The 16,779-nt window shown below is 35.2% G+C and overlaps 2 protein-coding genes and 1 long non-coding RNA gene across 3 annotated transcripts; 1 reads left to right on the top strand and 2 right to left on the bottom strand.

The window, feature by feature from the left end:
* Nucleotides 1-1,607: 1,607 nt before the first annotated feature.
* LOC146924471 (receptor-like protein 6) lies at nt 1,608-4,507 on the top strand. The gene has a single exon (XM_085709501.1). It carries the CDS (start codon nt 2,203-2,205, stop codon nt 4,438-4,440), a length of 2,238 nt encoding a protein of 745 aa, XP_085565627.1. The 5' UTR covers nt 1,608-2,202; the 3' UTR covers nt 4,441-4,507.
* Nucleotides 4,508-7,934: 3,427 nt separating this feature from the next.
* LOC146924470 (serine/threonine-protein kinase TOUSLED-like) lies at nt 7,935-9,785 on the bottom strand. The gene is made up of 4 exons (XM_085709504.1): nt 9,548-9,785; nt 9,365-9,419; nt 9,006-9,167; nt 7,935-8,440 (listed from the first exon to the last, which is right to left on the bottom strand). The coding sequence occupies exons 1-4, from the start codon at nt 9,586-9,588 to the stop codon at nt 8,342-8,344; spliced, it is 357 nt and encodes a 118-aa protein (XP_085565630.1). The 5' UTR covers nt 9,589-9,785; the 3' UTR covers nt 7,935-8,341.
* A 4,742-nt stretch (nt 9,786-14,527) lies between these two features.
* LOC146924469 (uncharacterized) lies at nt 14,528-16,549 on the bottom strand. The gene is made up of 2 exons (XR_015010183.1): nt 16,249-16,549; nt 14,528-14,788 (listed from the first exon to the last, which is right to left on the bottom strand). It is a non-coding gene; the product is annotated as an uncharacterized LOC146924469 (long non-coding RNA).
* Nucleotides 16,550-16,779: the final 230 nt, after the last annotated feature.

Genomic DNA, 16,779 nt, shown 5'->3' with positions numbered 1-16,779 from the left:
TTTTACAGAATACTATTTATTCCTTAAAAGTCTAAAATTTAAATCAAATCATTGTTTTAAGAAAATAAATTGGACTAATTTGATTGATGATTAATATATTTTTAAGGACTTTGACAATTAATATTATTAAAAACCAATTTAATATTTTTCATATTTTAAGGGCAAAATAGCTCTAATTTTTTTATTCTCAAAGACTCGGTTCAATATTTACTCCAAATTGTAAAATGTCTAATTTTGCACCACTTAATTATAGACCAAATGTTTGTATGGATACTAATGAATTAATGTTTCTTTGGAAGATACTAATGAATTAATGTTATCGTCAATTAGTGTAATGGACTCAAAATTGCAACCACAAAAAATCAATCTTCTAACTGGAGTGCCTCATACGGTTGAAGATAAGCACCGGCACTTACTACAAAACAAACCCATCTTACATCAATGCTTTAGTTTGGGGGTTATGTTTTCAATATAAATAAGAGCAAATAGTCACTTTAGTCCCTGGCTCGGCACTTCGCTGTCACATAGGTCTCTGACTCAGGATTAAATACAAACAAGTCCCTGACTCTACACTTCCGTTATCACTTTAGTCCCTGCCGTTAAAAAAATCTGTTAAGTGATGATGCGGCACACTGACAAGGAGTGTGACGTGTCACAGAGACTAAAGTGAAAGTAAAAAAATGGTCACTTTGGTCCCTGAATCGAAAATCAATATCCTCAATTTACTGTTAGATCCCTGACTGTGTATACTTACTGTCAGTTAGGTCCCTGAATCGAAAATCAATATCCTCAATTTACTGTTAGGTCCCTGACTGTGTATACTTAATGTCAATCAGGTCCCTGATAGTAAACACGAAATTATGGGTCAAAATCCAAATGCATCTTTCATGCCAACTCCAAGGGGTCCGAGGCCAACTATGTGATGTTTGTTAGTTTATTTATGTACCGAAATTGCTAAATTATAAGCACAACGGTGGTGCGATATTTTGTTTAATATTTTGCTGAATCATTATGTAATGACTTGTTGAATTATATGCCCAAATATGGTGCAATCTTTTAATTACTCTATCGTTGACATTAATGACTTAATAGTTATGTTATGGAAACATTTGTTACTAAACTATGGAATCATTTTTATAAGTGTTATAATAATATTTTGATAATTTAGGACAAATACCTTAGTGTTGAGTAAGTAGCATGTTAAACTAACAACTTGCCAAGGATCTTAGTGAAATTTCGTGTTTAATGTCAGGGACCTAACTGATAGTAAGTACACACAGTCAGGGACCTAACTGACAGTAAGTACACACAGTCAGGGATCTAAAAGTAAATTGAGGATATTGATTTTCAATTCAGGGACCAAAGTGACCATTTTTTACTTTCACTTTAGTCCCTGTGACACGTCATACTCCTTGTCAGCGTGCCACATCATCACTTAACAGATTTTTTTAACGGCATGGACTAAAGTGATAACGAAAGTGTAGAGTCAGGGCCTTGTTTGTATTTAATCCTGAGTCAGGGACCTATGTGACAGCGAGGTGCAAAGTCAAGGAGTAAAGTGACTATTTGCTCTGTAAATAACTAAATAGAGGGAAATCAATTAGTACATCCAAAATCATATCATAAAGGAAAAAGGAAAGAATACTGAGAAGAGAGTATTACGTGTAAGTTTCTTTAAATGGGATCCTTTTTTATTTTATTGCCTTATTTTACCTTTCACTTTTTCTTGTTGTTGTTGCTTACCCATTTTACTTCCTATACTTTCTCATTATGCAACTTTCATGACAGAGCTGCCTTGTTACAATTCAAAAACTCATTTTCTGTCAACACTTCATCTCAACTCTATTTTTCGTGTTCTTCTTTTTCTTTCAAGACAGAATCTTGGAAAAACAGTACAGATTGTTGCAAGTGGGATGGTGTCACATGCGACACCAAGTCAGGTCACGTGATCGGTCTGGACCTCAATTACAACAATCTGAAAGGTGAATTACATCCCAATAGCACCATCTTTCAGCTTAACCACCTTCAAAAACTCAACCTGGCTTTTAATAATTTTTCCGGGTCTTCAATGCCTATTGGTATTGGCGATTTAGTGAAACTCAACATCTAAATCTATCATACTGTTACCTCCGTGGTAATGTTCCTTCCACAATCTCTCATTTCTCAAAATTAGTATCACTTGATCTTAGCAATTCCTGGTACATGAAAGGGAAACTCAAACTCAATCCATTGACATGGAAGAAACTCATTCATAATGCTACTAATTTAAGGGAGCTTTATTTGGATAGGGTGAATATGTCTTCAATCAGAGAGAACTCTTTGTCTATGCTAAAGAATTTGTCATCTTCTTTAGTTTCTCTTAGTCTATCAAACACTGAGTTGCAAGGAAATTTGTCAAGTGACATCCTCTCTTTACCAAATCTTCAAAAATTAGATTTGTCACAAAATGAACTTAGCGGTAACATCCCAAATGTTTTTGGAAATTTAATCAAATTAATTTTTTTATCACTGTTCTCTAACAACCTAACAGGCCAAGTTCCATCATCACTTTTTCATCTACCTCACCTTTCTGTTTTATATTTATCATTTAACAAACTAGTTGGCCCAATTCCAATTGAAATCACAAAACATTCAAAATTGAGCTCTGTGTTTTTGGATTATAACATGTTAAATGGAACAATTCCACATTGGTGTTATTCTTTGCCTTCGTTGTTAGAGTTAGACCTCAGTGACAACCACCTCACAGGGTTCATTGGTGAGTTTTCAACTTATTCTTTGCAATCTTTGTCTCTCTCTAATAACAACCTACATGGTCATTTTCCAAATTCAATATTTCAACTCCAAAATCTTACCTACTTAGAGTTGACATCAACAAACTTGAGTGGTGTTGTGGATTTTCACCAATTTTCAAAACTAAACAAACTAACTTCCCTCGTTCTTTCACACAATAGTTTTCTTTCTATCAACATTGATAGCAGTGCTTACTCCATCTTACCCAACCTTTTTTCATTAGATTTATCTTCTGCTAATATTAATAGCTTTCCTGAATTCCAAGCACGAAATCTGCAAAGGTTAGATCTCTCCAATAACAACATTCATGGGAAAATTCCTAAATGGTTTCATAAGAAGCTCTTAAACTCATGGAAGGACATTATACACATAGACCTGAGTTTCAACAAGTTACAAGGTGATCTTCCAATTCCACCTGATGGCATTTACTACTTTTTACTCTCAAACAACAACTTCACAGGAGATATTTCTTCAACATTCTGCAATGCAAGTTCCCTTTATATTCTCAATTTGGCTCACAACAATTTGACAGGTATGATTCCACAATGCCTGGGAACATTTCCTGATCTCTTTATTTTGGATATGCAAATGAACAACCTCTATGGAAGCATGCCTAGAACCTTTTCCAAAGGAAATGCATTTGCGACCATAAAGTTGAATGGCAACAAATTGGAAGGACCATTACCACAATCTTTGGCTCACTGTTCAAATCTTGAAGTATTGGACCTTGGTGACAACAGCATAGAGGATACATTTCCCAATTGGCTGGAAACTCTACCAGAGTTGCAGGTGCTAAGTTTACGATCAAATAATCTTCATGGTGCAATCACTTGTTCTAGCACCAAGCATTCATTTCCTAAGTTGAGAATTTTTGATATCTCTAACAACAATTTTAGTGGCACCTTGCCAACATCATGCATCAAGAACTTTCAAGGAATGATGAACGTGAATGACGGCCAAATTGGTTTGCAATACATGGGTACAGCCAATTACTACAATGATTCTGTAGTGGTCATAATGAAAGGTTTTTCTATGGAGCTAACAAAGATATTGACTACTTTCACAACTATTGATTTATCAAATAACTTGTTTGAAGGTGAAATTCCACAAGTCATTGGAGAATTAAATTCTCTCAAAGGACTTAACCTTTCAAACAATGGAATCACGGGTAGCATTCCACAATCTTTGAGTCATTTGAGAAATTTGGAGTGGTTGGACCTCTCATGCAACCAATTGACGGGTGAGATTCCTATGGCTTTGACAAATTTGAATTTCCTTTCAGTCTTGAATCTTTCACAAAACCACCTTGAGGGAATCATACCTAAAGGTCAGCAGTTTGATACATTTAGAAATGATTCCTATGAAGGGAATACAATGTTATGTGGATTTCCACTGTCTAAGTCATGCAAAAATGATGAAGATCTGCCACGACATTCAACATCTGAAGATGAAGAAGAATCGGGATTTGGCTGGAAAGCAGTGGCAATCGGATATGCATGTGGGGCAATATTCGGGTTGCTATTGGGATATAATGTATTCTTCTTCACTGGTAAACCCGAATGGCTTGCAAGACATGTTGAACATATATTTGACATAAGATTGAAAAGAACGAACAACAGAGCCATCGCAAATCGCAGAAGAATGAATTAATTGGATGAGGGTCTTTTCAAATATGCAGATACAACTGTTTGTAATTAATCTGAATTTCCCAGTTTAAGGGATGTAGTATTATATATATATATATATATATATATATATATATATATATATATATATCTTTTGTTAGTTGTTGAACAAATAAGAAATTAAAGGGATCAATTGCTTTTTTGTTACTTTAAAGATTTTATTGTTGAATAAATGATAAGACTTAATTGCTTCAACTTCTGAACCTTTTTTTTTATCTCAATGTCTCCTGGTTGTTAGGTAGTTCACATATATCAAAATATGATGTTTTTAATTTCTATGATGGATATAGATGTTGGTGCTTCAATTGAAGGATGGTGATGTTTTTTACCTTTCGAATAATGTATATTTGAAACCATATCCTCAGTGTCTCATCGTCAACGCCCAGCACACACACAATAACTATCTTATACTTCCTCATCCTTTTTTTTTTTATATATAATTGAAATATTTATTAATAGCACATAAGTTGGCATCATTAGTATACAATCACCCCACCTTCTATGATAGATTTGAGAGGAAACTCAATTATTGTTCAATTACAATATGCTCTGCCTCTCTCAAAAGAGTCTACCACACCCCTTGCAGAGTTGATAAAATTGAAAACACGCTACCATACTAACATATGGGTAAATTTAGTATGTGCACAAAAAATAACACACCCATCAGACATGAAACCAAGAGTTTGAACCAGGCTGTCAAAGAATCAGATCTAGCAGCCATTCAAAAAAGTATTAGCATTCCTTCTTCAAAATATCAATACCCCAGAAAGCAAAAAGACAGCACCACATTTATACACCAAAGATCAAAGTTTAGTTCCTCCTATGTGCATATATACAAATGACATCTTTTTTCGCACCATCATAAGGTTACTTACCTTAGTAGAATAAAAGCGGAGATTCCACGGACAATCTTATTTGTTCTGAATCCACTGACACGTGTACTTTTGGAGTTCGATTCTACTATAATCTCACCATCTTAAACCAGATTTTCTCGAAGGATACTTCAAGTACGAACACAATTGCTAAAAACTCCTCGTCGTTGGAATCCTGAACACCGACTGATGTCATAAAGCTTCCCATGATTGTACCTTTGTCCTATGGAAGTACTCCAACTATACCAGCTGGACCCGATTTGCCTTTAATCAAGATTGCCCAATTGTTGTACATTCCATTTCCAAATCATTCTCGGTATTCCATCCTTTCATCGAAAAGTCTAATCTCAGCTTTATTATGTACACCAATCGGTCACAATCAGTTTTATCATTTTGGAAACCACCTTCTAATGTTCCAAACCACTGTGCTGGAGTTTATGTTATCTGTATTTTAACATTCCATTATAACAACACCTGCGTCCAAACTTTCGAACTATATGTACACAGTGGCTCACCAGTTCTTCGTATACATTGCAAAAAGGGCAGTTATCATCTTCTCTTGTAATATTTAATCTATTTCAGTGTTCAACTACTCTTATAAAATGGAATTGAATGGTGTCACAGCATCCAAATATTATTTCTATGTAATTATCACTCCTTTATGCCTGTGCAAGTGTGTCATCAACTCGATTAGGGTACTGCGGCAATGAATGAATAATTGAACAATATTCATTAAAACATGCGTAAATACATACACATTCATATGGAAATATGAGTAAAACGTATTGTTGCTTTAAGCTGTGATGTACAAATATTCATCACTGATGGTTCAATTATAGTATTTAATATCTTGAATCTATTCCTTGTGTTCAACTTCTCTTGAATTATAGTAACACTAAAAAAAAAGAAACTTCTCTTGAATTATAAACCAAACTAGCGATTTGGCACTAAGCGGTGTCACTCCTCTCCGGACCCCTCGTATAATGTCGTTCACTACCAAACTCCCAGCATGCCTTTGAAAATGATGATGCTGAATACTATACTTCTTAATCCTTTCATCAAATAGTCGGCATAAATACACAGGAAATTAAATCATTATGATATGAGAAAGACCACATGACACATGAAGCATGGACACAGATACAAACACCAAAGGCTGAAAACAATTTCAAGTAAATGACAAACAAAACGCACATCAACTCAAATCACTATGATATGTCAATTGTCCAACAAACAACGAAGGTAAATTCAAGGCTTGAGACATTGTTGCAAGTATAAGTTCATTTTCATACTTCGATAGCTAGTAAATAAAATGTGTTGCTTAACAAAAAAAATATTGTAGATAATAGATTTGTTTAAAAAAATATAAGGGTTAACCAAAGGTCTCAAGGGGAGTCTGGGACACTCCCTTTAGCAAAGAGCCACAAGTGGTGATATGTTGACCACCAACAAGTGTCACGCACCTTTTATATCCACCACATGTAAATGTGACACATGGCCATGTAACCCTCACTGCCACACACCTTTTTTGTTATTGAATGTTTTTTCTTTTTCTTTTATTACTTTTGAGCATTGTTGTCAACTTGGAGATCCGTAAGTTGGATAGCTTAATTGATTAGCTGACATGTCATGTAAGAAGGAAGGCTTACAAATATTTGAACAATTGAAGCAATATGTGTAATATTAATCACCAATATCTAATATTCTATTAGTGCACTAGACTGAAAAGGATCATTGTTGTTTTTTATTTAGCTATTGATCTATTTGAGCACAAGTACTGTCGTCGAGATAGACATTTATTTAAATCTAAACTGGTGGAAGAAATTTGGAGATGTTATGTGTGACGGCGGATGCATGAACCATTGAGAATTCAGATCAGTTCTTTTTTTGCTATCAAGACAAGATATTTACGAATCTGACAATGAAAAGATTTATTGGTGGGGAGTTTGATGATCCCAACACTAAGTTTAGGAGATCAAATTGAAGTGTACATGCAGTAAAAACTAAAAAGAAGTATCACTAGAAGAGTAAAAGGCTTATGGACTATGGCAATGAGGAAATATATAAAATGTAGAGATTTTAAAAGACATTGTGAGGCAAGCTCAAGCAATTACAATAATTTTGTTGCGTCACTGTCGATAAAAGTTCTAAAACTCTTGAGAACTCAAGAAGCATGCTCTTGGTGATGATGACCTATAGAAGGAGGCAAAACGTCCAAGCCCTTGTGGCAAAACACAGATTGCGGGTGACGGCCACAATGGTAGTGTGGCAAATGCCTTCCTTCCACTTGTGCATGTGCGCGTTCGTCTTTCAGAAATGATGTTGTGGAGCCTCAATTGCCATCATTATTATTGAGGCACTACAAACCCTCATCAGGGAATTACGAAACCCAAGGTTTCAAAAGTTGGCTCGCAAAGTTGAACAAGCATATGCAACTAAGAAGAATCGGAGGCCAAGTTACAAATAACAAGTTGTTTTTCATTGCTGTATCATTGCCAGTTTGATTGAAATACATCATCACACATGACGGTTGAAAACTACTTTTGCACCAAGCACCACATACTAGGCTAAACCATCTATTACACAATTGTAAGATAAGCAAACTCTTCAATAAAATGTCTTTAAACAACTCTCCACAAATGAAAAGAAAATGTAGCCGATCAATATGCATTATAATCCAATAATTTGGTGGCAAGAAGAATAATTAAAAAAAAAAAAAAACTTCTTACCTACCTATACATCATGACCCTTTCAAGGTCAAGTCAACTCAACTAGCTTTTTGCTACTCCGGTATTTTGAACCAAATGATAAATGCATGAAGAAAACAAGAATTCCTTTTAGAATGGGAAAAATCCTTTCCCTCACTCATTTGAGATAAGAAAACCTTAACAGCCTATACAAATTCTGACAGATATTTAGTGACTGAAGTTAGAAGATGAGATCCCCATATGCTTTTTTGGTGGGGAGAGGGTAACAAAGCCATGTCAATGAACATCACTGCTTCTTCACGTATGTGAGATATGGATCTTGAGCAATGGTCAATACATCTGGTCTCTCAGCCTGGTTATATGTCAGACACCGCCGTATAAATTCCTGACAAATTTGTACATGCAGTAGACTAGAGATAATTGTCAGATTTCAGTGATATTTGTACGCAGTAAGTACAGGTATTTTGGATTTGGTTCCTCTAAACTGTGAGGAGTGTTATTCAGAGAAAATGGTGCGGAATTATAATTATTGATTGGAAATCAACAGTGAGACTTTAACTACTTCATAGTTTGTTTCCTTCTTCAATAGTTGAGATTGTAACTACTTTATAGTTTGTTACTTAGAGAATAATCCAATGCCTAAGAAATATTATTATGGTTCTGCTGAGTGCTGATGATAATTACTTTCTATTGCTGCAAATTACTTTCAACTATCAAACCATTAACATTTTAATGGCATTGTGATACTGAGGAGAGAATTTGCACATTCAGATAAATTGTCAAGGCTAATTGCGACTGCACATAGAATAAAGTCGAATTTTCATGCAATAATATAACCTAAAACAGGCAAAGATTGTGTACACTGAATAATAGAATAATATAAATAAATGAAAGATGGACAAAGAACAATTAGGTACGGGCAGTACTTATCGTAAAAGGTCTAAACCTACCTTTGCCTCATTAGAAACAATAGGTCTTGAGGGAAATTCAACCTTACCTGCCTTAATAATTGTGTCTTCACGAAGTATTCTCTCTTGTGTTTGGTCATGTCCTAAAGGACGTCTGCCGAAGAGCATTTGATAAAACAAAATACCAGCTGACCAGACATCAACCTGTATTCCACAAGTCAGAAATGTAAGGTGATTATCATGTAAGATAATTATCCAACACTTAGTTGTTTGCACAATACCGACATCACGAAACTTATGTTAAAACGAAATATCTATTGACCAAAATAACTGACAAATTGAGATTAATAACACAGAAAAAAAATGATCCATGCATTCACGGCTTAAAAAAAATTAATGACCTTGGATGATATAAGAGGCGTCTTGCTGAGCTCAAAGCATTCAGGAGGCAAATACCTGCAAATCAAAAATGAAAGAAAGGCAAAAAGAGGTTTATTAAAGAAAATGTTGAAAGAAGTTTAAAACCAACAAGTTTGGAACACTTCAAAATTTGAAATCCTACGACAATGATCTTCATCACTTACCAATACGTTCCAGCCCCTATGAAATAGGCATAGCATATCATGACAACACAAAATATCAGAGTGCACTTTTTTAACAAATAAATTACTAGATTAGGCTAATTTACTTTAGATAGCATTAAGTCCAAACAGAACCAAATTGACCACATCCAACTGTAATCCAATACACCAATAATGATGAAACTAGGAACTACACTGTGAAAACCATATATAGTTTACAGTTTATTTAGGTTTACCCTATGACATAAGTGATCATTTAAGTATTAAGGAGGACTTATAAGTTATAACATGCTGATGCCATGATGCCCATAAGCTATTTATAGCTTATTTCTACTAGCTTCCAATGACGGCTAATGAAAACAACTTAGTACTATATGAAAATAAGTTTAACTACATTCCCAAAATAACTAGTTAGATAACAAGTTATTGTACAACCAAGATATCCTATCTACTCAAAATCAACACTCTATTTTGTTGGTTTCTTTATCCCTCCCCTGCTTATATAAATCCCTCCCCAACCCATTTTAAATGAAAGAAAAACATTTCAATAATTATTCGTCTGTACTTGCTTGTTGCAGATACTTGGTGTAGATCGATAAAGAATGCCACATCCTTACGAATATGGCAATGAATAGATTTGTTGGTGGGGAGACTGATAATTCCATCACTGAGGCAATGGAAAACATCACATCTGATGGTTGAGAACTAGTAGTACTTTTGGACCACCTATTTAACCAATGTAACATAAACTGTTCAATCAAATGTCTTCAAAAATATTCTAGTAGCCATTAATATGCATTAAAATCCTATAACTTGGTGGCAAGAATATTAAAAATCAAGAGAACCTTCTCACCTACCTAGACACCATGACCTTTTAAGGTAAGTCAAACTTACTTGCATTTTGCTAATCCAATTTTTTGAACCAAATGACAAATGCAAGAAGACAACATAACTTTCTTTCATAGTGAGGAAACACCCTTCAATCAAGATTAAAAATTCTGACAGATATTTAGTGAGTGAAGAAGTTAGAAGATGAGATCACTATTCCTTTGAGTAAGTGAGATACAAATCTTGAGCAATTGATAATACACCTGGTCCCTCTAAAATATGAGTGCTCCTGAAAGAATATGATGCAGAATTATAACTATTCATTTGAAATCAATGTTTAAGACTTTAACTGTTGTAAATTTTGAGTATATTTCAAAAGTTTCAAATATTTTGTGTCCCATATTTTTAATTGATAAATATAGAAAAATATCTTAATAGAAAATTATTATAATATTATTTATAATATTTGACTTGGTCTTATAACCATGTTTTAATTCCAAACTTTTGTAACTGCTTTTCTTTTAATATCTCTTAATTGTGCTTATTATTAAGGCTGTTTTTCTTGCTTCACGAAGTATCACGTTTTGCTTATATTTCCAGCATCCGTGAATATTATTTTGATTGAAGGATAGAAAGAAAAAACAATACTCTCCTCACTTCTTAAAAAAACATTAATCCGGGTTACATCTTCCTGAAAATATCTTTTCTTGTCAGTTATGTATCCTTGGTTTTAAATCAAGAAGGGTCTGTTAAATCCTGGGGGATTAGCGTATAATTACGCAGAAAATCCTTAAGGACAGTGTGATCAGCACGTCTCAGACTATCTCCCTAAGATTCTTGTCAGTTATTGTATTGATTCTTTTATTTATATATTGATTATTATTTATAAAGATAATTTATGCCTAATTTTACAACATTAACTACTTCATAGTTCGTTGGTTTTGCATATAACTGTATTTTATACAATCTTTCACAAACTTTAACTACTTCGTTCATTCGTTCACTTGCCTTAAAAGACTTACAAACAAATCAATCTTGCACACCCAAAACAACCAACATAGAGAAAGGCAAGAAAGAAACGGATGCAATTTAGAAAACAGGTGTATTATTATTGATTATTGATAGAATCTTGCCCATGAGATCGTATCATCCGACATTTGTCTCTAAACTCCCTTTTAACAACATGATATGTTGACACTGTCCTTCCTACGATCCACATACTGAGTTAGTGACCTTAAGAAAGAATCAACTCCCCTCGATCAGCTACTTCAACATCCAAATTATTCAAACTTGATAATTATTTTTAGGTCTGAAGGTGAGAAAAACACAAGAAGAGGGGGGTTGAATTGTGTTAGCTTTTTCTTCGTTTTCTCCTAAGACAAACAACTATTGCTATGTCTACAGCAGAAACAGAATACATTTCAGCTGCAAGTTGTTGTACACAACTACTTTGGATGAAACATCAGTTGGAAGACTATCAGATAACTGCTAACAGTATTCCCATTTATTGTGATAATACTGCTGCTATTTGTTTGTCTAAAAATCCAATTTTGCATTCAAGAGCTAAGCATATTGAAATCAAACACCATTTTATCAGAGACTATGTTCAAAAAGGAATTTTAGATATACAATTCATTGATACTGAAAATCAATGGGCTGATATATTTACTAAGCCTTTAACTGTTGAAAGATTTGATTTTATAAAGAAAAATTTGAACATGCACTTTGTGTCTGATTAAATGTTTGCTTGCTCCTGAATAGGATTTTAGGTTCTGAAGTTAGTTCAGAAGCAGTAGTCCATCAGAAGCTCTTTATTGAGGTTCTGAGGAAAACTCGCTTCTGATGATGACGTCAGCATCTGAAGTCCAGAAGCTGGATTTTATGCTTCTGAATAGTGGAGTTAGTGGAAACGTTGGGAGTTACTTTTTATGGTAACTTCTGGCCCACTAACATGGTAGTTACTCTGAGAACTTCTGACGTGGCTTATATGTATTGGTGTATAACCTAAAAGGGCAATGATGATTTAATAGCTTTGAAAGTACTTTTCACGCGCCCCCAATTTTGTCATTAATGTTATGTTTGTTTGTCTCTTTTGAATTGCAATCGTTTTACTTTTAACACTTTGTCAATTCACACACTACTCACTCACAACAAACACATTTGCTCTCAAACCTTTTGCGAAGTAAGCGCATTCTCTCAACCCTAGAACCCTAAAATCATCATCTTCTTCAAATCTTCTTCAATCATCAAATGGCATCATCAAGCTCAAAAATTTCAGAATCTACTTCAAGCATGCAAGGCGCATCAGAATCTGGGTCCGTGTACAAAGAGAAGACTATGGATATTCCATGGAAATCCTTAATAGTTCAAATAGAATCACCGGTGGAAGTACGAAGTACGAAGTAGACATGGAATGTTTGGTAGACATGGAATGTTTGGTAGATACTCAGAAGCTATCTGAGTACTTCAAGATGCTGAATGGGCCAACTTATGTGAACTTGGTCAAGGATTTCTGGTTAAGGGCTGAGGTGTACAATGGAAAGCCTGCAAAGATCGTAGGTAAACAAGCTGGGTCAAAGAAAGGGAAAATAACCGTGGATATGAATCCTACCTCTTTTGATAGCTTAGAAATAAGGTCTGAAGTGATGAGCATTCCTATAACCATCACTGAGGATGTTATAGCCAAAGCTTGTAGAGTGGATGCAGAGGGAAGATTTCAAGAAATAGTCAAGAAGGAAGATGTCCTGCTAAAAGGCTACTACAACACTCTTCTGGGTGGGAACAAAGATGCTAAGCCTTCTGAAATGAAGATTCACAACAGGATGTTAGTGAAATTCAGTAATGATTGCTTCTTTCAAAGAGCAGGAGGGTCTGATCAACCCAACAACCAACAGAAGCTAGCAATTTACTTCATGGCTATTTTAGATAAGATAAATTTCCCAAGATATGTCATGGATCATCTCTGTTGGGCTATAAATGAAGGCACTGTTAGAGGAAGGAAACAAGTGCCCTATGGAAGATTGCTATCTGAGATCTTTTGTCAAGGAAGGGTGCTGGATTTCTTGAAAAAGACAAGGGATGCTTCTGATAGATGCTTCGAAGTTTCTACTGCTGAAAGGACTATCAGTAGCAGGAGCTTATGTTCTATGAGGTTTATCAAGGAAACTCCTGAAGATGAGAAGTGGATAGAGATGACTACTACAGAAACTGAGATTATCAGGGACTTTCCTTCAATCTTTGAGGAAAGTAATCCTGATATCTTGGCTAAATCAGTAGCTGAGTATGTCTTGGAAGAAGATGCAAGCACTCAGGAAGAAGCTGGTCCTGTTAAAGTGAAGAAGGTTAAGGGAGCTACTGCATCAGAAGCAGCTACTGATAAAGGCAAGCAAAAGAAGGATGCTAAAAGAAAGAGGGGGAAAGCTGAAACAGTTTATCACAAGGAAAAACTGAATGAAGCTATGGATGAGTTGGAAAAAGAAGAAGCTGAGCCCAAACTGAAGAAGAAAAAGGCACCTGTTGATATGAAAATCTCTATGGTTGAGCTGACTCCTGCCAAGGCCAAAATGGCTAAGGAAATTGCTGCTTTTAAGTTAGCAGATATAAAGGAGAAGAAGAGAATTGGGGCTGCTTCTATTCCCATGAAAAGAAGTAAGGGCAGATCAGAGTCCATCATCACAGAAGAGCATCTGAACAAAGCTCTTGATGGGATAAAGGCAAATGAACATAAGAAGAAGGCATCTGAACTAACTTTCACTCCAATGGTTGTAGTGACTCCTGATATGGAGAAAGAAGCTGATGAGCAAGCTGTTCAGATGCTAGCTGAGATAAAGAGGAAAGAAGTTCAGTACAATCTGGAGAGGGATCAAAGGCTCAAGGCTTCAGGACTAGAGAAATGTGATGAATTCTTCAAGGAGAAGTCTGAAGAAGTCAAGAAAGTGGCTAATAAAGCTTCAGAAGTGGTTCTAAGAGCACCAGGTGCTACCACTTCAGAAGCTGGAATTACAGTCAAGGTATGTCATATTCTGTAACACCCCGTTCTCCCAACAACGTAATATTAATTAATATAATCAGAGTAAACCATACAACGGAGTGTCACACTGCTAATCAAAATTTCATAAATAGAAAATAGCTATTTATTTAAATCAGCATTTAAAATATCTCCAAAACTGCAGCGGAATAATTCTTTAGAAAATACTATTTCAACCAAATCCAACATAAAGGGAAAATCTTGGCACAAAGGCCTCAACGTAATCAACATTATTTTCGACAACGATAAACTCCATTATTAAGTCTTTTACCAAAAATATGATACATAAAAGAAATGAAGAAAACGAAAACAGTTGCGACGAATCCCCATCCTAATATGTATCAGAGCCCTAGACACTTGAGCCGACCAAACCTACAAGCCATCATTACCTGCAAGTTACCCATACGAAGGGCAACGTTTTCAAGCAGAAGGGGTGAGAAACTTATCCAATAATAATAATATATAATTCATCAAATTAATGAAAACAACAAAGCATATCTCAACATGCATCATTAATAATGTATATAAATAAATACATAAGCAACAACATAATTATTTTCAGCAACAAGGTACAACAACAACAGTATCCACAACGACACCGACAACTCGACCATGCAACAACGACGACAACAGCTCGACAATGCGACTACAACTTCAACAACAACTTAGACAAACTCAACAACAACTTAGACAACTTCGTTATGCATGTGGTACCACCAGGGCATTAAGCCCCCTTCGCTAAGGTCGTAATTGGACCTGTCGGGCATTAAGCCCCCATCGCTAAGGTCATAAAGGACCTGTCAGGCATTAAGCCCCCATCGCTAAGGTCATAAAGGACCTGTCACGCATTAAGCCCCCATCGCTAACTATGCAACAACACAACTCTAAATGCAATGGACTCAACTAGTGTATATCAACATACAACTACAACAGCACCTACAACAACAACATATGTGCCTAAAACAATTATGACACACTCCCCAACTTCGACATTAGACGATACAACAACGTCAACAACGGAAATCAACGACATAACATATATATAAATCAATTACATTCATCTCAAGGTTCAAAACATCCTTCAATAGCAATTAAGTTTTGATCAATAGAACATAAGCCAAATACCCATGAAACACCTCAATTAAATCACTAACACTTAAGTTTGAAGTTGGGAAACCAACCATAAGTTTTTGGACTAACTTGGGATTAGTTAGGCTAAGTTTTCTTAAAGTTTTCTGAAGACCCACCTGGACTATTTTTATCATAACTCAAAATCTGCAAATAATTTTCTAGTCACTCCAAAGCCATTAGAAAGCTAACTCAATTATCTACAACTTTCATGTTTACACCAAAGGCTAATTCAAAACAGAAATGGGTGAAAAATGTGAGTATTTCCTAGATTGGCCTGTCAGAAAATCGGTGGCCGATTTTGACAAATCGGTGGCCGATTTTGACAAATCGGTGGCCGATTTTGACAAATCGGTGGCCGATTTTCCCAGAACTAAAACTGAAAATTTAGATCAGAAAATGGTGGCCGATTTTGACAATTCGGTGGCTGATTTTGGGCTTCTCAGCAGTTCAAAAATCAGTTTATCAATGCGTTTTTCGCTTAAGAATCACTATTAAAAACCAATTTTCAATCACCCAAACCCCCAAAATGATTTAGAACAATGTTTACAGATTCTATATACAACATAGCAAGTAAAACAACATATAACCATGCATTCAACAACATAATTCATCATAATTCATCAATTATCATAACTTCTCTAACCCTAACCTCAAGAACAACAATTCACCAATTTTCAGAATTACATATCAAGATTATTGAAAGGAATCCCACCCTTACCTTAGATTAGTTTTCTGAATTCCAACAGCCGCGTTCTTCGTCCAATTAGGGTTCTCTCTGACTTCTCTGCTTTCTCTCCTCTTTTCTCAGTTATACGCGTTATGTTTTTCTTTCCCATTTACTGATTTTATTCTTTCCCTAATTGCTCTTCTCACCACAGTCCTACTCTTTCCCTTAATAATTAATTATTTCTACTAATAATAATATTTCTCCCCCACTTAGAAAAATACCTATTTAATAACTATTAGCATATATTTCACCAATATAACATATATTAATAATATTTCACATAATATTCTAATAAATCAATTCAAATAACAATTATGAAAAAGTGGGCGTTACAACTCTCCCCAACTTAAAAGAATTTCGTCCTCGAAATTGTACCTTAGACCAACGATCCTCATCCTCCGTTTGAGTACCAGACAAGGCAAACACCCTTCCCCTGGCCGGGGCCTTCTTTGGTTCAGTACACTTAGCAGAAATGTGCCCCTTTCCACCGCAATTGAAACAAATAATGTCGTCGTGCTTGCA

Source organism: Medicago sativa, chromosome 5 (assembly GCF_051527215.1).
Source record: "Medicago sativa cultivar Bolivia chromosome 5, Bolivia_mono, whole genome shotgun sequence".
Classification (NCBI taxonomy): domain Eukaryota; kingdom Viridiplantae; phylum Streptophyta; class Magnoliopsida; order Fabales; family Fabaceae; genus Medicago; species Medicago sativa.
The sequence above is the reverse complement of the archived record's forward strand: the minus strand, read 5'-3'. Positions and strand labels throughout refer to the sequence as shown.

Excerpts from the sequence above, each read along its gene's own strand:
- LOC146924471 (XM_085709501.1), top strand. The coding sequence starts at position 2,203 with ATGAAAGGGAAACTCAAACTCAATCCATTGACATGGAAGAAACTCATT.
- LOC146924470 (XM_085709504.1), bottom strand. The coding sequence starts at position 9,588 with ATGATATGCTATGCCTATTTCATAGGGGCTGGAACGTATTG. Across the intron at positions 9,420-9,547 it reads ATAGGGGCTGGAACGTATTG|GTATTTGCCTCCTGAATGCT; the intron begins GTAAGTGATGAA and ends TTTGATTTGCAG. Across the intron at positions 9,168-9,364 it reads CGCCTCTTATATCATCCAAG|GTTGATGTCTGGTCAGCTGG; the intron begins GTCATTAATTTT and ends TGTGGAATACAG.